Source organism: Myripristis murdjan, chromosome 20 (assembly GCF_902150065.1).
Source record: "Myripristis murdjan chromosome 20, fMyrMur1.1, whole genome shotgun sequence".
NCBI classification, from domain to species: Eukaryota; Metazoa; Chordata; class Actinopteri; order Holocentriformes; family Holocentridae; genus Myripristis; species Myripristis murdjan.
In genome coordinates, this window is record NC_043999.1 from 8,736,564 (window position 1) to 8,760,648 (window position 24,085).

A 24,085-nucleotide genomic window follows, 5' to 3' on the forward strand; every position below is an offset into this window, starting at 1 on the left:
TAAACACAAAACCATGCAGCTCTGAAGGAACAATTACAAAGAGCAATGAAATGAGATTGTGTGCTCTCAGCCAAGTTGTGTGTTCAGCTTTAATGAAAACTATTTTACAGTTTTCATTGAATGTCTGTATTTGTACTTTCACAATATAGGCTAATTTTAATTAGTATTATGAGGAAATGCCACGTCTGGTGTTAAAATGAGCCACAAAGCCAAGGGATGCTGTTAATTTTAACTGTGTGCTTTTGTCTGACAGAGACAAAACAAGCATTAAATGACAGATGGAGAGGACTGAATGAAGCACGCACGCTAAGTCAGAGCATAGGGACATACAGTTCCCCATGTGAAACGGATTATGTGACGCTTTTGTCATCATACGTATTTCATAAGATTATCATAAGATATCCTCTGACAGTACAGTGTGAGTCAGTGAGATGTGATTCTTCATGGTGTTGTGACTAATGGTTTATCAGTGGGGGAGAGGCTGGGAGTGAAGCAGAGCGGTATCTGGGCTACCTGTCAGGAAATTAAACCTATTAACTGCTTATATAACATGTCATACTTTTGGCTTTGTGATGAACGTGGGTTTTCATCCAGTGTTTCATGTGTTGCATAAGGCAGCTAGCACGCAGACGTTGATTATGGTGACATGATCTTGTACCACCTGCTGATGTGCGTATTGAACTAGCATCACCAGTTTTTCTTCACTCATCCTCATTTTGGTAAGCTGTCATTGAAGTGAAAATATAGGACATTTTCATTTGAATAAATTTCCCTTTTGCTACTCATGTTACTATAATGTTGAAATAGATAACTCATTATCTTGATATATATTAATCATGATTCAACCTGTGGGCAGTTCATGAAATATTGTACTGCTGTTGGTATCTTTCCAAAGAAAAGTTGGACCAGTCCTGCCCCCACATGGTTTGATTGACAAGTGACGTCTGGGTAAAGCAGTGCAAAAAACACCATGGCAATGAGCGCTTAGCAACAAAGACGTCGCCAAAATAAAGCAAAAATTTGGGCCTAAGCAAGTTTATTGCATTTATTTTGTTCATATTCTATATAGACGCCACTTCATGAGCTTCTTAAGCAGACGTCTGTTATCATTTGTATTTATCTGTTCTTTAACTGGTCAAACAGTGCAGCTTGGAGCTGGGTCCGGTCTGCACGGCGAGCTGAAGCCACACCTGCACTAATTTTACGGCTATTATGGCCACCAGTGTATCTCCATCCATGGTCTCCGTTCAGCTTCCAGGAGTCATTTGTAAAGCAGCGGAGCAGGAAATGAGGTTGGTTTGCTGCAGAAACCCAAGCCTGGAGGATGTGCTTGAGGGAGCACCACTTACGTCCACACGTTGATCACGCAGCAGCCCTCCCAGATGGGGGATGCGGAGGTCGTTGGTGGGGGGAGTCGAGGTGACGAAAGAACTGAGATTCACAGTGCTTTCATTATGGACAGAGACATCAGCGGCTCCAGATTTATTATCGGCAAAGAAACTGTGGTCCCCCTTTGCCGACTGATTGATGAGCTTTTATGAGACGGTCGAGACACTGGACCGAGCTCCTCTTTCACACTTTGTGAGAAATGAGATTCTCTATTTCATTCTCAGCTATTTGACAGAGAGGCTTTGTGGGGTAAAATCTCTCTCTCTCTCCCTCTCTCTCTCTCTCCTTCCCTCTTTCTCTATTTCCTCTTCTTTTGTAATGGAGACATCCTTGTGGATACTGTACACCATGGTGCTGCAGTTGGAGTTGCATTGGAGTTGAGTTGATGGGTAGGAGATGGTTGAGACAGCCAACTCATAAGTCACTGCCCCCCAACACACACACACACACACACACACACACACACCATGGCCACTGCGCCCACTTAGGAAGAAGTGTATCATACCATTGGCGCATCTTGTAATGTGTTTTCCTTCTTCACAAGAGCATCTTCTGGTATGGTGCAATCAAACCTTCATCTTTCATTTAGTCAGAGTAGTTGAAAAATGTCCATTGTTGCATTGTTGTCTTTTGTTTGTTTAAGTCCACACTCCTCAATAACAGGCATACCAAGGCCTGTAAACAAACGTAACATGGACTCACAAATGCCTTGTGCATCGGACAGTGTTTTGCTGACCTGTCCTCCCACCACAGGTTAGGGATTTCTGTAGTGGGAAGAAGTCAAAACAAATCCAGTCCGTGTACGTCAAGCTAAGGATGATAGACCTGGTTGTGCAGCTGCTGGTGTTCATACCATTTACAAACACATGGAGGAGAAGCTGAATACAAGCGTGAGTTCAGCTGACAGCTACCAGATGTCAGTGCTAATCTACAAAACCGCCATGTTTTGAGGTTTTCTGTAGTTGGTATATTCTTTCTTGCTTTTAAACCATGTTTGCTCTAGGTTGAGGACCAAGACCCACATTTTCAGTCTGGGTCTTGGTCTCACAGTCTTTTGTTGCTCTCACCTGCTCAAATGGAAAAAGGAGCAGACCTGAATAAACTGCTTCCAACAATATGCTTAGTGAGAATAGACTTTAAAAGATTAAAATACCTGCATTTACCTCCATTCTGAAACCACAGTCCGGAGGATAAAGACAAAGGAGTAGGAGCAGCTGTGTGTTTGTCATACTGGCCTGATAATTGAGAAGCTGTTGTCAATATTTAAACTATGTGAGGCCTCTTGGCATGATGCTACCCAGTCGAGTACAACCCATTATTACAGGCTTTGTCCTAAAAATTAGCTCATGTTACACTGTGGAGTGCAGAAATTAAATAGACATGAAAGCTGAGTTCAACTTTCTGACTTTCAGGACACCAAATAATAGTTTTTTTTTTTTTTTTTCTTTTTTTTTAATAATGGGAACCAGCTCAGAAGGTGGAACTTTGCTTTCTGTCTCTTGTATTTCAACAAAGAGTCAACTCCTTTTTCACTTGTACAGACTGCAAAACAGAGTAACTACAATCATGACTGATGCTATGGTAATCACTACTGAGCATGAATTATATATTAGACATGAATGATAGCCACAGCAGAGCAATGCCCTGCTTGTATCAGCAAATCCTTTCTCATTGGGAGGAAACATAAATCTGCAACTTTAAGATTAACAGCAAATTTTAGACTTTATTGCATTCTACTACAACTACTACATCTATAAGTTATGTTTCAGTTTGACCTCAAAACGTTGAGTTGCATTGGAACAACAGCAATAAGATGAATATATCACTGGAATAGGCCTCTTTTCTTTGCTTAGTTCAATAGCACGACTTTCAATGTCAGTGCATTGAGGTTTGTCTGTCTGTGATGGATTCATGCCTTTGAGTGTCGTGGTTGCAAACTGTTTCAGGGGGAAACAATCACAGTGCCATCTGTTAGTCCGTGTGAGGAATTAGCAGCTCCATTGCTGTAGCAATCTGCTTCTGACAGTTTGAGCAGAGTCAGTAAATTAGAAATTAAGAGTAGACGATGGCGGCGTGATGTCTCACTTTCACAGGAGTGCACAGGTTGACTTAAGGAGTATAATTTGACAAAGTTTAGCAGTGCAATGTGCATCATCAAGTTACCTGTGATACCTTACTTACTGTACAAATGATACTGAATGATACTGATGAAGGAGCGTGTGAGACAACTGAGCCTCTGTTGCATGCCAGTGGTGTTGTTAGTGACAGTGTTTCTTGAAATTAAGACCCGATTTCCCACTCATTTGCTTGATTAAGGAGACAAACATGTTGTAAGTGGTTTTTCCATTGTCCTTTCACTCATTCCACAGTCTGCCATCAACCTTGGACAGCTTCACCGCTGTTTGTGCTGGAAGGAGAGCTCCCTCTTTTCCCATGCTGTAAAGCAATCCAGCTGATTCCCAGTGAAATTCGACTCAGAGGGCCTCAATGTAAAATGCAGTATAGAGACAGAAAGAGGCTGCTGGTCTTTTTTAACGATGGTCTCAGCGTCTACTGTAACTATAAAATTGTCTCAAAGGGAAAGTGGTATACGCTATATTTCTCAGCCAGTTTTATTCATTTGAAGTAAGCTAAAGGTATAAATAGAATCAGCAGACCGTGAACTAAACCCTCACTTAAACTCTGCCTCAGCCCCACAACAACACATTCTCCAGCAGAGCCTCGGTGTTTTGTAAGGGGACACTGCTAAACGAGGCTGAGAGCACTTCAGTGAAGTCATGGCCTGTTACACCTGACTCGCTCTTCACCTTCGTCCATGCACTAGCCTGTTGTCAGCCTGTCATCTCCAGGCTTATTTATGGCGGTATCGGACTCACCGGGTTTTGGCTTCCAGACATCAGTGAGCTCTCCGTAGCCACAACCATTAAACTAATTACATGAGCCTGAGAGCTTTGATATGCTCTGCGACATTATGTTCCTTATTCTTGATCGACAACACATAGCCGAAGAAGTTGAGGCGTACGGGAACTACGGATTGTTCTTGTGTACTAATGCTGTTATATGGAATTGATACTCCAGCATGTAGACACACCCTCAGAAGAGTAAGTATGACGATGATGACAACTGGACTCTGATCTGCTGTGTAAGAGAATATGCTGTAGATGCTGGTGGACTATTAATTGCTGTATAATTGCTTTGGCTGAATCTTTACTTTTCTACATTTATCCCTCTTTTCCTTGCTTGTGTGGTCTGACGAGATGAAAACTTGGTGGCTTCATTTGGCTTTCTTATTTGCAAGCGCTGGGAGTGGCTCCGTTGCAGAGTGTGTGCATTTACGTTTGTGTGTTTGTGTGTGTTCATGCATGTGTGTTGTGTGTGTGTAAATCTATGCTTTACCTGTATCATCCATGTGTCTCTGTTTGCTTTGATCCTACTCACCATCAACCATAGAAGGTCGGTAAATATTAATATTGACATACTTCTTGATTATTGCTGTGGTTTTCCTAGAATTTAAGTTATCCGTAAAGTGCTGCAGGGTTTATTAGAGTGTGCTGAGGGTGAGAACAGATTATGTTGCTGTCAGATGCTGACAGATTGTAACCTCCTTACCTGCTTTGCCTATTTAAGCTCTTACTGCTGTTATTGCCAAACCCTGGACGATATTTGTTGGTATGCTGTAATCAGTAGGTACTATGGTAATAATTTTTATTTCAGGTGAAAAGCAAGGTACATTTTCATTGGATTTGTTTGATTCAATGCAACATGAAGCAGACCGTATGCATCTTTCTGTCAGCAAGTTTGTTTATTTACATATCCTTAAAAAACCCGGCACGTCAAGAGAAAGTGTTGTATATGTGAGCCGAGCGCTTTGGCTTTTGGTTTCAGTGTGTCCAATGAGGTAGATTATCCTGGCACGTATACCAGCCGCTTTCCAGTGCCAAGGTTAAGCCGAAACTTTAACCCTGTCATCAACCTGGTGGATTAATCCAGGGCTCTGTAGCTTTTTGCCAAAGGGATCTCCTGTTTCCTTTAAGAGCCTCAAGTGAAGTGGCCAAACGACTGTCCTATTAAGACACAACTCAGATCATTGAAACCTCAGGCCATTTTTACTGATTTTATCTTTGTTTTGAAGATTGTTCCTGCAAATCAAGACCAAAGATTTTCACCAGTAGAAATGTTTTGATGTACATACCAAACTATATTCTGAGCACCTACCAATGCTCACTGATTATTTTATACACATGCATTTCATTATTTGCACCGTTACATGCAGACTGTGCTAATGCCACAGCCCTTAACAGCTAACCACAAGTGACAGCCAGCCTCTGCTCCGGGGCAGACAAGGTTAGATAACCTCTCTCATACACTTGCCCCTGCCCCCCTACAACACACAAACACACACACACACACAAACACAACCACTGTCAGCTCTAAGGGGTTATGTCCTTGCAGTCTGTACTTGTGTTGGAGGTGTCCGGTGTGAGTCCTAAGGTTTCACCCTCTTGTCTCATGTGTCACAGCATGTTGTCACGTATAGAGATGGTGATAAATTATTGAGGCAGGTTTCTTAGCCACTCTACATTAAGGTAACATGCGTGCAATTACCTACATGGGAGATACCTGTATAGGAATCTAATTGCTCTGCATAGGCAATGACTGATAATATCTCAGCAAAACGATGTTTGCAGCCAGAGTTTAGCACGTGTTCTCTCTTGCTGCGGGTTGATTTACTCGCGTTCATTTCGACAGCAACTGAATCGATGTGATTCAAATCATGATAATGCTCATAATTACTTTCATGGGTAAAGCAATTGCTTTGGAATAAATAGACAGTAAAATGAAGCAAACAGCATCATACCCATAGGAGAAGAGTAGATTCTGTGAGAGTAGTTTTTTGAACCAGTGATCCAAAAAAGGCCACTGATGATAAAAAGGAGCCATGGCCCAATGCAGCACCAGTCTTAGGGCTTCTAACCAGCTTTGCTTTGTGTATGAATGGGCGTCTATATGGGGAAAGGCTCATGCTGCAACAGTGGCTAATTCCTGTTAATCCCACCATATCTCCTACCACTTAGAGATGGTTTCCAATGGCAGCCATTGAGCCGGGGAATTGCTGGTGAGATTAGCTGAAGTTAGCTCCTCCTCTACGGTTTCCACTCCCAGTCAGGCTAGCCTGTCGCTGTTCACCGTTCACACAGAAATGGATTAATTCTCCTCCCAAAATGTTTCTCCTCATAATAAGAGAACAATGTAAGTTTTGTTTTGTTTTTTATTCTGCTTTTATTTTGGTTTGTAGCTGGTGTATGGATCCTTTAACACACATGTGGGGGGAAAATGTGGAGACAGAAAGGGATAACCTTGTCCTGAGGGATTTGTCCAAATTGTTTTTGAGGTATTGGTGTGGGATTTTATGAAATGCATTTTTCACTGTATGATTATTTGGTCTGTAGAGGTTAGCTTTCCACGGAGAAGTACAAGCCTTTGTTTTCTCTTATTGTACTTTCAGTTTTCATATTTTGTTGTGATTTTGTGCCCTGCATACAGTACTTGTGTAAATCCTGCATCAGTGGCCCAAGTAAACAGAAGAGTAACAACATAGGAAGACAGATATCAGTCTTTGAAACTGAGACGCAAATCTCATTGGCTCTGAAAAAAGGAAACACACACCCCGTGGAGAGTTGAGGGATAGAGTGTCAAAATACGGACATCAAGAGGTCCACTGATAACACACTGACCCATTTGTACTTTTCAGAGTTCAGATACCAATCATCCAAAAATGATACTCTTTTTCTCTTAACCACAGAGGTGAAGTGTAATTGTAAAAGTGCACAAAGACGTGTGGATTGTCCATGATCTTACTGTTCAACACCAAGTTTGGCATTAATTGTGTTGCAGGAGGACACTTAAGATATTAATCTGAAGAGTTTGCATCGTTAGCCAAACTCTGTTCAAGCTCATGGACATGTCACTGCTGTGGGCTTGACAAACAGATAGCCGTGACATGCAGTCATATCATTGATTACTGGATGCCAGGATCATTGAGATTAAAATTTTATAACAGCCACTGCCTGGAAGCTCAGGATTTACTATCAGTATCCACAGGCCTTGAAATCCCCCTACATGCACCATTGTCGGTGAAGCTTGACAAAATCCCCAAATGATAAATGACCTAGATTTCACTATGGGTCTGTCCTGCTCCAAATAAGTGATTATTATCACTCAAAACTGCAGGAGTGTAAACCTCTAACATTATTTGTGTACATCCTGTGTTTAGCTGCAACACCACAGCTGCTATGTTGTATTTAAGTTTGTTGTAAAAGAGCACCATAACCGGAGGCCAGTGTAGTCTTACAAACAACGACACACATTTGCATGAATCCTGTTTTTTTTTTTTTTTCTTTTGCACAAGAAGACAATGCCCCTTAATAGCCTTTTATAATGTCAGTTATTGCTGTTGCTGCAGTTTTGTGCTCAGACCCTCTGAAATTTACCTCAGTGGTGTCTCTGTACCAACAGGGATCCATGCAGTGCAACCAGCAGGCTGTTAAGTGGAAGGGCAGTAAGTTTAGCTCTTGTCCATTGACAGTGTTACAGGTCTTTTTATGTAGACTATGAACATCAAGCAAAATGGCTTTCTCTGTGTTAAATGGGTTCGGTCCTGACAGGTAGAACAATGTGGCTCTTGTCTTGGCCGTTTCCTCCTTTACTGCCCTGTTTCAACATTATGTCCTTTGCTCTGCTGGGTTTGTTCTCACACTACATACTGCTTCACACACTCTTTCTGCAAGTGCTAGAGAGCGTGAATCTGAGAAAGCACATCAAGTCTACATCATCCATCTTCATCATTAAATCTTAATAATGTTTGGATTTAGTTTCTACAGTGTAATAGCAATGTAGTGATTGGGGTTAAACAGTCACTTGGTCGCTATCCTTGATGTTACCTTAACACAATGTGCAATGGGGAAGGGAAACAGATCATCCAGCAGAAATGTGCTTTTCCAACCTTCTTCTTCTCATCTTACACTGACTCATGTGCTTATCCCTCATAGGAGATCTCTCCTGAAGATGTTTCCACAATCAGGGAAATCAATTGTGTTTGACAACTTTCCAGATCCCACTGACACGTGGGAAATTGTTGAGACAATCGGGAAAGGGACCTACGGTAAAGTCTACAAGGTGCTCAACAAAATTGATGGAAGTAAGGCAGCTGTAAAAATACTGGATCCCATCCACGTAAGTTGTGTTTGCTATCTTATCTCTGTGGTTTTGTCCACGTCACTGTCTATTTCACTGTATGTCACCTGAAGTGTCCTCCTTTTTTTTTTTTCTAAATTTGATTTTCTTTAGTTTTTCCTTGCATGCATTGAAGGTCTAAATTTAGTAATACTAAGTAGACCTGACTAGACTGTGTAGGTTATGTATGTCTGTTATATCTCTTTAACATGGTATTTTGTGCCTTGTGCTTGGCCTTGTTTTCTCATGTTTTATTTAGTTATTATTTTTAACATCAGTTTTATTTGTGATTCCTTAAAGATTGCTTAGATGGAGCTGATTCTTTCTAAACAAACAATAGACAATCATGCTCATGAGGAAGAACTATATAAGTAACCTAAATGTATTGCTTAAACAAAAACTGACCCACAAACAGAATTTGCATTATTTCAGTGATTTTGGATGGTTTCAACCTGGAGGATCATAAACAATTCTACACTAACCCTGGAAACTGGGAAAAAAAAGACATCAGTCTGTTTTGTTAATAAGAGATGAAAGCGATGACTATATCCTCAGGTATAAAGTTATCTTCAGAAAACTGTGCTGGATAGTGTGGAGTTGTCTGTGGTAACTGGTCAGTGGTTGCAAGTGGTTTTTAGAAATGTGGTGACTTGTTGATTTAATTAGACACTTTTAAGGTTGATTTATTGTTCTGCATTTTAAGTTTTACTATGACGACAATGTAGTTGTCTGTGTTAGGGAGCTGTGCTTTGCAAGAATTAATTCCTAGACACATTCAGTGGTGTCCAAACCAATGTTTGGCATATTTTTCTCTGTAAAATTGGTGAGATCTGTCAGTTTTTACTCTATGGAGGTGAACCTCCTCAACTCATTTCTCTTTGGCTGCCTCCACATTGCCTTTGCTGTAAGTGGAAATTGAAATACAGTGGAAGAAGTAGAAAATAGTCAATGATTAGTCTGCAAACCAGTCACAGTCCTTGTGGTCCTACATTGCCCTACATGCAGTTACATTTTTGGAGAGGCACTGTATATATAAGCTGTACAGTATGTTACTCTTGTTTTCAATATTTATCATAAAAAGAGTGCATTTTTTGTTTAATTTCTGTCATTGTGACAAAACACGAGACAACATAAAGAGCTTTCAAATGCAAACAAGCAGATAGGCTATTCAAAGTAACATCACACTTTTTTTTTTATTTTCAAGAATCTCAGGAAATGTTGTCCATCAGCTAAAGCCAATAATAAGATGCCTGAATCAAATTATGCAAAGTTATGTGTGTGCTAAGCTGATCTGCAACCTGTTCAAACTTGGAGTTCTTGGACGTCTGGATACGTGCACTGAGGATTTGGGACATGCTTTCCCTTGTGCACAGTTTATCCCAAGCCTTGGCTCCTTTAGTCTTTCCCATGGAATCTGCTTATTGCGATGTCAAGTTGGAAATGCTTTAGTTTACATGTCCACCAAAGTATCCACAGACATATTCCCAGGGCTGAAATCAGTAGAGTGTTATATATGTGTAAAACATCAGTGTGAGGCACTTAAGTCAAGGTCTGAGTCCGGTGCAGGATTTGACAGCATAAACTGACTACTGGGATTGAATTCGCCCCTGGATATCTTTCTTTCTCAACAGGATAACCGAATGCAAAATAATGTTGGTGTCTCTTTAACAGTCTAATGCAATTTGTCACTGTCACCTAAAAACATCTGGACAGGTCTGAAGATTGTAGTGCAACTGACAGTGTCAGTATAGCTGAGCATCTTTTGCTGAGCTCGATGCAGCAAGGCCATCGTGGCCTCAACACGCTCACAGCAGGAATATATGATGATCAGAAAGTGAAGACTGCATTCTGACACTTCCAACCCATCTTATATATTTTGCTATGAGCTCCAGCTTTCCAAAATTTCATGCAAGCATGTTCATTCATTAACAGATCTTTGGTAACTCTAAGCCACAAATTTCCAGATGTGCAGGTGTTCCTCAGTTAATTAAAAACAGTAGCTTTGTCTTTTTAGATGGTCTGTGTGTTCAGTTTGTTTCAACTGCTTGTGCCGCTGTTGATGCCCTTATTTCCTGGGATCAATAACATACACAGTACACACACACACACACACACGCACACACACACACACACACACACACACACACACACACTTCCTGCTGCAGGAAACACTGGGAGCACCGACCCCCATCTCCCACCCCAGCATTATAAGAATCACACTAAAATACATGGTTTTATGTGTTCAGCACTGCAATGGGGCAACTAAACTGCATTGTCAATATGGAAGAACTGTGAGGGGAGACATGCTAGGAAATCTCTGCCTCGATCAATACCAATCAACTTGGAAAAAAAAAAAAAAAGATCAGAAGTCTCTGCCTTTGTATTGAGTTTCTTGTTTCTAGTCGGTTACTTTTGCAGAGGAGGTTGGCTGTATTTGATGGTAAGACAGAGGAAAAAAGTGCACAGTTCGGCATTACAACACCATCAACTAGTCAACCACAATGTAGCTATTGCAGGTGGATGCTATAAATGTGTCCACATCAAGTGGCGTGTTTTGCTGCCATATCCACGTGATTAAGTGTGTAATTATCCATGAGCATACTGGAGGAGATGTGTGACAGTGGAGGGAGGAGTGTCCGATGTTGTGATGTGGTTTCTTTTTATGTTATCTGAGCTTTGTTCATGTTTTCGGTGCCCTTCAAAGTGGACAAACACGCCACGTACTTAGCTATAGTTAGCCAACTATAAATAACATCCTGTGACCTAAGAACCTTTAGCTCTGTTCTTTTATTCTCTCTTGCATTTATTACTGTTGACGTTAGCTGCCTGATCATCAATACTGATAATAATTCAGACCACCAATAAAACTGAAAAACATGTTAACACCAACTTTGCAATTTCTGCGGAGACTGTCCATCATCCAGGACATGGTTATCTACAAAGAGTTAAATCAAGGTGAACTTGATTTGTCTGTAGATTCTCAATGACGTTTCACGCAAGAAGGAACTGAGGAAGTGAAGTGAAAGGTCTTTGAGAATCTACAAACACATCTAGATGACGTTGATTCAACTCTATGTGAACTAACCTTGCATTACCCACAGCTGTGTTAGTGTTACTGTTATGGGACATTAGAGCTTGCAGCACCAATACCGAACCAACGCAGGGGCCCTCAAAGTAACAGTAGCTTGTAAAATACAACCAAGCCAGCTGAAACCTTTTGCTCAATTCACACTTTGCACAAATCACAAAACTCTAGATCATGCCACCAGAGGCACAGTTAAACCCAGCAGCAGTTCAGGCTGTGACAGAGAAAAGGCTGATCAGACTGTCTTAGTGAAAGTGTGCATGATAGTAAAAAAGTGTCATGAAATCATTTATGTGCTCTAACTTTTCCATTACCTCCTGGCCCCCATATGGAGCCTATTAAAACACTTTGGTTTTTACTTTGATATGAGCTCTTTGGACTGTTTGTTCGCCTGCCCTTTCAAAAGGCAGCACACGCTACAGCCAATATTCTCTGTGACTCCAAATATTAGTATGTAGGAGACAAATTATACGTTCAAAATAAATTAACTTATCCTTTCTCATCACATTTGTCATTACTTCCAATTACAAAAAGGAAGTGCAGGTCGCCTCTCCCCATTCTGGTGTTTGCCAGAATGGGGAGTCCAGAGAATAATTTCACAAATTTAACAGATTTTTTTTTCTTTGTGTCCATTTGTGACCCCCAGTCTCCCACCATCAACTGTGACAGGAAGTTCACAGAAATGTGGATTTCCCCTTTGAATGCTCAGCAGTGTTTTTGGCAGCTATACACACAGTATAATGTTTTTTAGTTGTTATATATGTACAGTATGTGTTGTATTGCTCATATTGAGTTACATACCCTGGTTTTATACCTAAAGCTCAGGTGTTTATGCACCAGGTGTTGCCATCAGTGTGTGTTAATGCAGCTATATCACATTGGTGGTTTGTCCTTGATGGCGTCACAGTGCCTTAGCCCTAAACCTGTAAACCTGCCACCTTCATTGCATCTGTATCGTAGAGAATCAGACACCAACACAGATAAGCTCAGACCGCTTATTTCATTCTCTACTGCTCTTCTCGCTTTTCTCCTTGTTTCGTTCTTGCACGTCGTGAAACATGCACAAGTTTACTCTCAACTTTTACGCCGTACATCTCCAGCACCCACAAATTTGTCATGGCATTCCATGTTATATTAAATCTTATTTTTCGCCAGTTTGTTTTTACATTCTTTCTCGGTAAGACCTTTAAATATCTTTCCCTCTGACTGCCTATCTGCGCACGCCAGTCTCTAAAAATAGTCATCATATTAAAGGCTCATTTTTGTACGCAGATCAGTCTCCTCAACAAATCCGTTAAAGGTTTGTTATGCATTCTTGATAAATTTGCCAAAAACATGTATTAATTAGTATGCAAAAATAAAAATAGAACGATACCATGATAAGGACATTTTTTTTCCTATTTTTGAAATATATAACCATGGATATGATGGATTATTTTTGTTAGAAATGAGGGATTTTGTGATGTAAGTGCTACAAAAATCTTGTGTTTACATTATTCCATCAGAGTGGGTTGTTATATTTTTCCTTACCTCAGCCAGTGGAGTCAGGAAGAGGTTATGCTGTCACCCCGTCTATCTGTTTGTTATTTCAGTAAGCAATAAATGGATTAAGCTGAAATTTAGTGGACAGATACCCCTCGGCCTAAGGATTAGTTGATTAGATTTCGGGTGTCAGGCCCTTTGATTTCTCTTATTAAGATGATTTATGTGTTTGAACCATCACTGTTATGCTGCATTTAATTCAGGTGGGAAAGTTTGGTATCTAGTTTTTTGCAGAGGTTTGCACCAGACATGATAATGTGCTCACTGTTCCTCCCAGTCACCACCAACAGCTGATTTTACATTACATTTTGCATTAATTAAATTAGATTTTTAACTGCTCTTGTCCAGTATCATATGTGATTTCTGTATAAGGAGAGTAAGCTTGAATTCTTCAAAAAAGAAAAACAGCGCGGAGTGCAAGCATTGGAGCCGTAATACCAACCAACCAACACTCCTGTGACCCTTGAATCAGATCATGTAAGAAGGATCTGAGCCATTCCAGTATGAGGATTTGGCGAGGGTATGGAAATTGGAGCTAATTAGGCATAAAACGTTAAAGCCAACATATTCGTTCATTTACAGATCCCCGGTACAGTCAGCACATTGTTTGTCAAATGACTGGCTCATTATCCCTTCCCTAGCACAATAAACATCTTGCCACTTGGCTCCATTCTGTACACAAGTCCTTTAGTCACAGGGCTTCCTCCAACTAATCTTCCATCTACTACAACGAGCAAATTATCCCGGCAAATTGCTGCTGATGAATTGTCCAGTGTCAGCAGGAAGTGTTGTGACAGTGTGATCATTTGGAGCTCCCTTTCTTCAGCGTTGAACTAAAAAAAAAAAAAACATTTGGCATACCTTAGTAGAGGAGTGTGAAGCAAAATATGGCCTACGGGAGAAAAAAAATTGAAAAAAATAAAGGAGCATTTTACCCTTTGGGAGAAAAAAATAGGAAAAAAAAAATAGGAGAAATAAAAGAGCATTTTACCCTTTACAGGTGTTAAATGAGTGGTCTTTTTTTAGTAATGGAAAAAAAATCATTTTTCATCATTTGTTTAATCACACAGTCCTTTGATTAGACTTGAATTTTATAATAATGACAAGCTACTTTTGATTATAAGACAATAACAGAGACTTACATAAATTCCATTGCAATGGCGCTGCACTTTTAAACAGGAAAAATCAGTATGGTGTTGTCAACTATAAAAATGAATCATCATTAATTTCATATTACGGTGTCGTCTCCTACATAGTGAAGGTAGATGATACCTACTCTGACGTCTGTTTTCAAGGTACAATAAACTCTATGGCTTATTTAGCAGCTCTAATGACGAGCCATTTTCTGCCGTTAATCCAGGCCTTGTGTTAATAAAATTCTCATTAGTCCTTCGAGAGTTTATTACTGTTTCTCATTATTGAGAAATGATTATCTACAGGCCACTGTCTGTGAGCAGTGTCGTTTTAATCGCTGGGTTGATCAGTTCCTGTGCAGACCCCAGATGTACAGCTCTATTGAACGGTCCCTCCACATGCTATGCTTGATTTAAAGGCATTTACATTTGGAAAGGAGGATTTTTTTCAGGAGGATTTTTTTATGCCAATGCCTGTGCCATCTTGTGAAAAGCAGACCTATAGAGTCCTTTAGACCCCGGTGTATATTCCTCTGGTTTCAAATGATTTTTTATCATATTACCCTAACATCTTGGGATAAGAACAGCTCATTTAATATAAATATTAATATAAACACATTCACAAATGCACAGTATTTTGTGTTTCAACATTACATGTCAACTAAATGTTAGTCCTGAACTTGGTACAGTTACAAAGGCACAAAGTACTGAATATTTTTTTTTTTTTTTTTTTTTTTTTTTTAAATCTAGTAAATATATCTCTGTAGCTCTTTAACCTTAAAACTATACTGAGCAGGATTTTCAGTGTAAAAATGTATTTGTCATTTCCGCCTAAATCACAAAGTGGAGCGTCAACAAAGAATAATCGTGTAGTTACTACAACTTGGATTCAACCTGTTTGCCCAGATGAAATTCTTATGTTGGTTATGAATTCACAGAATTGATAAATTGAAACGTAATAGTGAAAAACAAGCCAACATTAGATTTTTTACCCCTCTCTTCCCTTTGGTGTCCTTTATGTAACAACACCACATAACTAATGTCATGTTATATGACTTCTGGGTATTGACATTCTTTTTTTGTTTCTTTTTTTACATTTGGACTCACCACTGCGTGAAGCTGCTTGTGACTGATGTTTGCTCTTGTTTTGCAGGACATCGATGAGGAGATCGAAGCGGAGTACAACATCCTGAAGGCTCTTTCTGACCACTCCAATGTTGTCAAATTCTACGGGATGTACTACAAAAAGGATGTGAAATGTGGGGATCAGTTGTGGCTCGTCCTGGAGGTGGGAGCACACGATTTATATTTATTTTTAAGCACAATAACTACTGTACCGTGCTCAATATATCCACCTGAGAGCTTAAAATCACATTTGGTTACTGTGCACGGTGAACACAAAGAGCTTTTAGGTGCAGATTAAAGGTCCCGTTGTACCTCACACAGTGTGTCTAAACAGGTATATACAGTGATGACCAAACTGAGCCAGAGATTATGTAACAGTTTAAGCCACCACGGGCGGTCTAGCAGTTTACTTATAGGCCACCTGGGGGATTTGGTAGCAGGCCAGTTTGCATCGTGGAGGCGACAGGGGCGGGGGCAGCTCTCGTGTTGTGGGCTCTGCTTCCGGCTGAGAGTAGCGGAGCAGGGATTTCAGTTTTCTGGGCCTTCTCACTGAATTAGTTTAGACACCTGCTCTAGCTTGGCAGAGTGGAGCAGGGGCTTAAATGCCTCTTGTTGTGCCTGTTTGATTTCTGTTGTTTGGTTGACAAATTGAATTGGCTCTAACATAGGTCTAGCCATTATTCCAGTTCGAGAACATTTTCCCAGTCTTTACTTGTGAATCGCTTAATTTACCATCCATTCATCCAAGTTGGTGACTGAAGTCAGTCTTGACAGAAAATGATAGAATGAATCAAAACTTGTCTCACTGAACAAACACATCAGCAGCTGACTTAGAGATAATAAAAACGGCTCTTTCTTCACGCCCCTCAGAGTAAACAGGGGTGACTACATCCTCTTGAAAACTGTGATATTTTGTGGGAAAGTTCAAGGAGACCTTGGCGCTGCTTTCTTTACATCTAAAAAAGGCTTGCCTCCAGCTCCCCAGTTCTCCATCTTTCATATTTCACTGCCTGCTGCAGCCCTTTTGAAATGTCAAGCTCCAGAGAAACATGTAATGGAGGTCAACCTCCACAGAGGAAAGTGTTTGTGCGGTCTGACCAGGCACCGAACGCGGGGTCCTTTGCCTCGTGACTCTCTGACCATGTAATTTGTCTTCCTGCTTTTGATACAGAGCGGTCCAAACCTGGTAGCTGTGGTCAGCTAGCCCGAGGAGCTTTGATAAGGAAAAAATGTATAGCAAAGTGTCACAGCTGCTGGGCGGGCTTCAAATGTTGCATTTAATGTTTTTCAGTGAAGGGCACTTAGGTGCACGCACATTTACTGTACTGTAGCAGTGTGGGTGCACTTGTCAGCTTTTGGCACTGGATTGCATGTAAATATTGAGCTTAATGCAACTATTCATTTGTGTGCATGCTCCAGTTCCAACAAGGGAATTCATTATATGTCCAGTATTTGCATCTTTGGTGAATTATCACTGTCTCTGTCTCAGGGAACAAACTTTTTCTGTTTCCACTGACCTTGAAAGTTTTGATCATCCCTACCACAGTTGTTCCTGTCTCTATTTTGTTGGCAGCTATGGCAGTGCTGGGACAGAGCGCCCATATTTCTGTAATCCAAGCTCAGTGGGCCCAGCAACAACAGCAGCAGTGTTATGCTACCCGAGAAGATTGTTTTCACCCCTCCAGCTTGTGTTTCTTTTCCCCTTTCATCAGTGTCCATGCTGCTGACCTTTGTAAGGATCCTATAATTACTTTGCTTGGATATCTAGCAGAATCTAAGACACTGAATAATCAGACCACCTGCTGTTTTACAGGAAAACACTGACCTGGACGTTTTGCTAAGGGCTTTATCTGATAAGTTCTTACTTTTCACTGCAGCAATTTGTTAGTTTTGCACTGTGTTAGTTGTTTTCAGCCGTACGATTCCTTGAGGTGTTTATGTGAAACACAACCCCTGTATTTCACAATAGCAAATCTGGTTGTGGTAGAACTCAGCCAGCATTGCGACATTGTTTATTTGCTCCCTGCCTCCGCCGTGGTTTGCATATCTATATGCAGAATTTCCCATGCAAAAATCTGAAGCCAGCAGTCCAAATCTGGTGGCTAATCCTGTGGCAGAAATCACTGACTGACAGTTTTGCAATTGGCTGGTGTGTGTGTGTGTGTGTGTGAGTGCATGTGTGTGTGTGTATTTATGTGCGTATGTGTGCACTGCAGCACATGAGGGTTTAGCAGTGAAGAGACAGGAAAGCAGCGAGGGAGGTGGGCATTCACCATGGTTACTGTCCCTCCTTTTTAAACTGTAATTTTCCATCCTTTTCTCCTGATGAGAGGATCCTTTCTCTCTCCAGCACTGACAGTAGAGCGCTCATTATGAACAGAATTCACACAAATTGCATCCTCCACTTTGTTGCCTGCTCATTGGGGTCCGAGAGCTTTTGGCTTTGCTTCTGTTCTGTGCTCCTTTATGATAGCGGATGTGGGCAGAGATGAGGGAGCTTTCATGTTTGACTCCCTCAATTTTGCTCCACTGATGCCCAGAGAGCTCGAGTCTGAATAAAAAAAAAAAAAAAAAAGAATACTTCAAAGATAGCCATGATGGAGCGAGTTATATTCTCTAATCAGGAATATATATAAATATAAAAAAAAAATTGCATGTCATTTGTCAGCCCTTGTCACTCCATCTTTCATCCAAACAACTTGTTAAACGGAGGCCAAGTTTTAATCAGCTTTTAAAAGCCTCTCATCTTTCAAAATGTATCTCATCATCTATTATGCAAAAATCAAAAGTCACTTTGTCTGGGGGGTAATTTGAAGTTGCATTACCCTGTGTCCGTGTTGCACTTTGTGTCCTGAGTGGATATTGCACCACAATTTCATCGCTACTACTACTACTTCTACTATGACCACCACCACTACTTCTACAACTACTACTACTAATATAATGTGAGCTGTAATACTCCATAACAGAGAAACTATCGCATAGAAAAGCAAATTTGCTGGTGTTTCCATAATTTTAAGAAGAACCGGTTGATTTCAGTTGTGTAACACTCTGGTTTGACAGTAATGGGAATGACCTCACAGAGCACGCATCAGTGTCATCACACCGATCATCAAAATTATCATCTCGCCTCTATTATCAGATACTACAATGCAATATGTAATTATCACACGTTCAGAAACACACTGACAAGGTGAAAATGCATCGACGCATTGGTGTTGTGTTTTTATCACAACAGTTCATCTCCGGCAGCCCCACAGTGGCTCATCTTTATTAAATCAATGGAGAGAAATTAATTTTAATCACTCTTTTTTTTTTCCTCTTTATTTTTACCCGCAGTGTCTTTTGCCTGATAACTTCTGAAAGTCAAAAATAAATTGCTGTTTACCTCCTATTAGTCTCTGTCCAGTGCAGTCCTGCCCTCAGCTTACCTCTGCATTCCTCAGCCTCCTCAGTCATTAATTGACAATGAGGTTTAAAATGGCATTGTTTGTGAGGACTTTTCAATAAACGGTGCCGGAAAGCAGACACCTCAGCCATTATGCCCGTGTAAATGATAAGGTCGCGGTAACAAAGGAGTGATTTTCCCTGGAGAGAATCCAGCATGTCACACACAGGACCACACACACACACACGCGCACACACACATATTCAATGTCGTGGACGTGCATGCAACTCTATACTTTCAATAATTTAACAGTAAAAAGCAGAAGACATTTGCAAGGAACAGATTTATATTTGCATGGACGAGTGCATCAAAGATGGGCGGTAATAAGTCAGCACCTGTGTGTTCCAGTGGCAGCAGGCGTGTGTCCGTACTGAGCGAGGGGACAGTCCCGTTCGTTTCATCTTCACATTTGTTTCATCCACTTCTTTTACCTGTCTTTGATCGATCCCTTTCATTTACATGACTAAACAAGCACCTGACCTAATTTGTGATGTGGAATATCCTACTCCATATTCAATGGAGTATTCATTTTATTCTTTGAAAATTGGTAGTTCTGTGTAGGCTCACTTGATATGCAAGATGTGGATGCAATCTTGACACACTACAGATTATTTGTTGGGTCTTTGGATCCTGTGCATATCTCTAGTTCTAGATACAAATACATACAAATTCCTACTTATTACCACTTGCTTTTACTTTAATTTGAATGCTGTGTCATTTATTTCATGTTGTGTAGATTAGTATACTACTTTTTCTGTTCTTTGTGAAACCTTCTGGAGTCTAAATAAGAGGTAAACAAAAACAGTGACAGAGCCGGACCTTAAACATCTTTTAACAGGACAAAATAATATACCACAAACATATATGTAAATAACTAGGCTGGACTGGAAATGTATTCTTTCACAACATAAAGAGGCTCCAAGTGGAATTGGCTTTGATTCTCCTCTGGGCCTACAAATGCTTCCTTTATGATAATGCCTTGTCTGCAGGTGACAGTAAGAACTTGTCTGCCGAATCTGGAAGGTAATTACAGGTGATCTTCAGGATAAAGATCCATATTTGACATTAAAGAGGTCTAGGTTTCTCTTACTGGATCCTCAGTGAAGTCTATTCTAATGAATTTTAGCCCATGCTGGAGGAGAAATCTTGAGTTTTGACCAGTTTGTATGTAGATATATTCTGCCAAATTTAATGGATTACACAATCATTCTTAGAGCTGACTTAACAATTTGGCATGATGCAGGCTAATTGCCATCAGTGGCTGCCTTGCTCTATGGTAAGACCATAGATAGGTTTAAATATAGAAACCTGAAGCTTTGTTGTTATAAAATATCCTAATGTGAACTCTGAGTTTAACAGAGGACACCTGAAATCAGCGTCCACCCATACACCAATTCAGTCTCGCCAGGTCTGAAATTCCATACACCCTTTCCACCCTGCAGAGCGTTGCCTCCTTGTCACCACATCTCAAACAATTAATGTTCATGTTTGGTGTCGCTCTCTGGAGGCTAAACCTTTGGCAAACGTGAGAGGGCTAGCATTTTGCCCGGCTTATGCTGGGGCAACAGGGCTCTCATTAATATGGATTTGTCTGTCTGCCTTGTGTAATTTAATGATGACAGGTGATCCCGGCAGTGATGTGGACTGACGTCAGGCTCGGCTCGTGCTCCGAGGCTGTGCTGTCTGCCGAGCCTCCACGATATGCTCTGCTTAGCTGCAGTTTGTCTTCACGTCTGCGAGCAGAAAGAAGGGGCTTCACCGCAGTGATTAAGCTCCCCATGTGGCAGCTGAGATATATACCATCCATCCTGCAACAGCCCTCTGGGTTTTTGATGGATTGGTGGATTGATAGGCAGATAGAAAAACAGATACGGGGCAAAAACAGCCACACCTGTGTCAAGGTCAAAGACTAGCTTTACCCTGCAACCTCATGTATCTGCTGTCCTTCTATTTGGGGAGTTATTTTTCATCCTCAATGTTGTGAGGAGTTTTATCCGTATTTAAACTCATTTTTGTGTTTCAGTGTTTTAAAAACGTTCACTGTAAGCTGTAAGTGGAAGCATTTTACAGCTTCCTGTGGTTACCTCAATTAACTGCAATAAATAGCACCAAAATGATGGGGCAAAACATGCACAATGGCAATCAAGCCCTGTGGGTAGAATTATAATGAGGTGACAGAATGAGTCCTCATCTTGAGAATTGGGCACACAATCACAGACATTATGTTGATGCTATGATGCCACGGCTGTATCAATCTCCATGTTTTCACCACAGCCATGTTTGAAGTCATCTTGCACTGTCAGGCCCCATGCTACGCTGCCATGTACAATAACCTGTCATTCTGCACGTGCAATGAAAAAAGGTTATAATTGTGCTAATATTGTGGTATTTAACTTATTTATTAGTAATCCTCTTTCTGATATTGTGTTGCACAATCCCTTCAGTTTGGTCGCAGCAGGGGAGTGATTTTTACCCTCAATAAACACACACCACTGAATGTTTATTGCCTAATTAAGCTTTCAATTTACAAGTGCGGGAAATGAGTCTGATTACAAGAGAACAAGCATTTAATACATAAATAGACGTGATGGAAATTTCCTTTCTGATAGCACAGAATGTTTTGGTGTTTTCTGTGCATGCAGTGGGAGCCTAAGATGTATATTGAAACGAAAAAATACTGGCAACACAAGTAGCAAGTGCATAGAGAAATGACTTATTTGCATGTTTAATGCAGTGACGGTTTCTCTTAACAAGCATTGCATATAGACGCAAGTTAAAATGTATGCTCACCATTACCCCCCAGCACAGTGGTTTGACACCTAGAAGCTTTTTATTTTTCATTTACCTCAGGCAGCTAACAAAGAAAGGCCCAAATTAAGGGGTAGTTTTGTTGCCTTGGCAACACACAGGACAATTTTCTGTAATTTTCCAAGGCAGATTATTGATGGTAGACTCCATATGTAGACACAGTGTACCACCAGAATCACTTCTTCATACACAATAAGGAAAATCTTTGTTGCACTACTAAGCATGACAATATACCTATTTTCTATGTTCCCACTGTACTATCTAAAATGTTCCCTTCCATTTTTGTGTCACACTGCTAAAGCTAATCCTGGTACATATCCAATGCAAAATCTTGGCCTATAAAAGGGGTGTAATCTCTTGTACCAACCTTGGCATTGTCTCAGAGTGTAGGAGGACGTGCTTGATTTGAGGGCAATGATTTGTACGTCTCTAATGTTTACTCTGCTCAGTCATCACGGTGGAGATTAAACTCCGCTCACAAAATGTACATTTTCTCCATGGGCACAATTTTCACCTCCCACTAAGCTGCCTCAAAAAGATAAGCCGCTAAAGATCGACAGAATTACTCTTGACGTCCCTTCTCTCTCTGTGAAATCTTCCGATCAAAAAGGTTTCATCCACCGCTGTTTCTCAGCATGAAATTACGCGTACCTTAGATGCCCCAGATTTCAGCGTATTGTGTAAGCTCAAAGTGTGCTGACTCATTTTGTACAGGTTGAAGTCATTGTTTTCTTGTCTTTTTGTGTTTTTTTTTTTTTTCTATCACAGCTTTGCAATGGTGGCTCGGTGACGGATCTGGCCAAAGGCATGCTGAAGAGAGGAGACCGAATGGATGAGGCCATTATTGCCTACATCTTGCATGAGGCCCTCATGGTGAGTCTGGCCTTTTGAAAGGATGTGAATGACTGTGGGGGAGACAATGACACACTGCAGGGCTGAACCGAACCACCTCCTCTTGAATTAATTGCTGTCATGACAAGTAACTATGAGAGAATTTAAACTGCATCATTTTGAAGGCAGGTGCTTGTCGGGAAAAGCTGTTAACCCCCTCGTTTTCCTAGGGCCTCCAACACCTGCATGTCAACAAGACCATCCACCGTGACGTCAAAGGCAACAACATTCTGCTGACCACACAAGGCGGGATCAAGCTCGTGGATTTTGGTATGCATTGTGCCTTTTTGTGTGTGCATGCACGAGAACCACAGGCAGCTGAGGAGTACCACTATTTCTTTCTTTGCATTATAATTTCTCTGTCAATGGAAATCAAGTTATGTCCCCATACTCAATAGTGGATTCTGTCGATGGGTCAAATCCATTACTTTCAATTGCTTGCCAAATAGAATTTGCCACCAATTAGTTTCCTGCAGTGGGTGGAATACATTTGCACAGCCTGACGAGATGGTAGACCAATATACATTTCTATTACAGAATATCTCTCCCCATTCTGCTGCAGACAGCAGAGGACATTGTTGTTATTCACCTCGTGTTAGCACTGATTTGCTTTTGGGTTTTCTTAACCAAATGAGGCCCTCGTCGCAGCGCACCAGTGCCTGGATAGAAAGCTCATGATAGGCAAAATGATTCTGACTATTTCCAGGGATGACTCACTCCATTTCTTCAGGGGCTGAAAACCCAGCTACCTCTTTTCATTACAAATAAAATCCCCCACTCACCATGTGTGTAGGTTTACATTTAGTCTGCTAATTGTGGCTATTGTGGCTTCTCTTAAAAGCCTTTACTTAAGCATGAAGAACAAAGTGCGTAGTAGCTCTCTTTTATGAGGAGCTCGGGTGTGGGGGCAGTAATGGAAACACTGAGGAATATGTGAACGTCTAGTACCTAATAAGGACTAGGGCCACCTTTTGCCTTAAAGTGACAGTACAGCCAAAATACAAAACACAGTTTTCCCTTTTACCCCTCATGCAATTTATTCATCGAGATAATTTGTATTTATCTGCGCCTAGGGAGCACAAACTCACTCGGATGGATACAATTTGCTGGTATTCTTCTGCAGGAAATAGTTCCTAATGAATAGTCTTCCCCTGAGGGCTATTGCTGGGTGTCTATGTTATTTATTATTTTTGCATTTTCACATGCATTTTTTGACGATTTTAGCTCCACAAACAAAGCAGGAAAGATTATGGTAGACTGGAAACCTCGCCCAATCGCGAACAAATTATCTGGATGGATTGATTGCACCGGGGGGAAGAGGGAAAATATCTCTTTTGTTTGCATTTTGGGTGAATTATTCTTTCAAGACCAGCTTCAGTTGTCCTTGGAAAGCTGGCACAGAAGTCCTGAACATATTGCACCATTCTTCAA

At 40.8% G+C, this 24,085-nt stretch overlaps 1 protein-coding gene across 3 annotated transcripts in view; it reads left to right on the top strand.

Annotated features, from left to right (window-relative positions):
• Positions 1 to 6,537: 6,537 nt before the first annotated feature.
• myo3a (myosin IIIA) overlaps positions 6,538 to 24,085 on the top strand; it is a 66,866-nt gene continuing 49,318 nt past the window's right edge. For all 3 annotated transcript variants that reach the window (XM_030078974.1, XM_030078972.1, XM_030078973.1), the window contains exons 1-5: positions 6,538 to 6,639; positions 8,439 to 8,622; positions 15,536 to 15,670; positions 22,532 to 22,636; positions 22,825 to 22,924. In XM_030078974.1, coding sequence (XP_029934834.1) covers positions 6,638 to 6,639; positions 8,439 to 8,622; positions 15,536 to 15,670; positions 22,532 to 22,636; positions 22,825 to 22,924 — 526 coding nt within the window. In that variant the 5' untranslated portion in view covers positions 6,538 to 6,637. The remainder of the gene's footprint in view (positions 6,640 to 8,438; positions 8,623 to 15,535; positions 15,671 to 22,531; positions 22,637 to 22,824; positions 22,925 to 24,085) is intronic.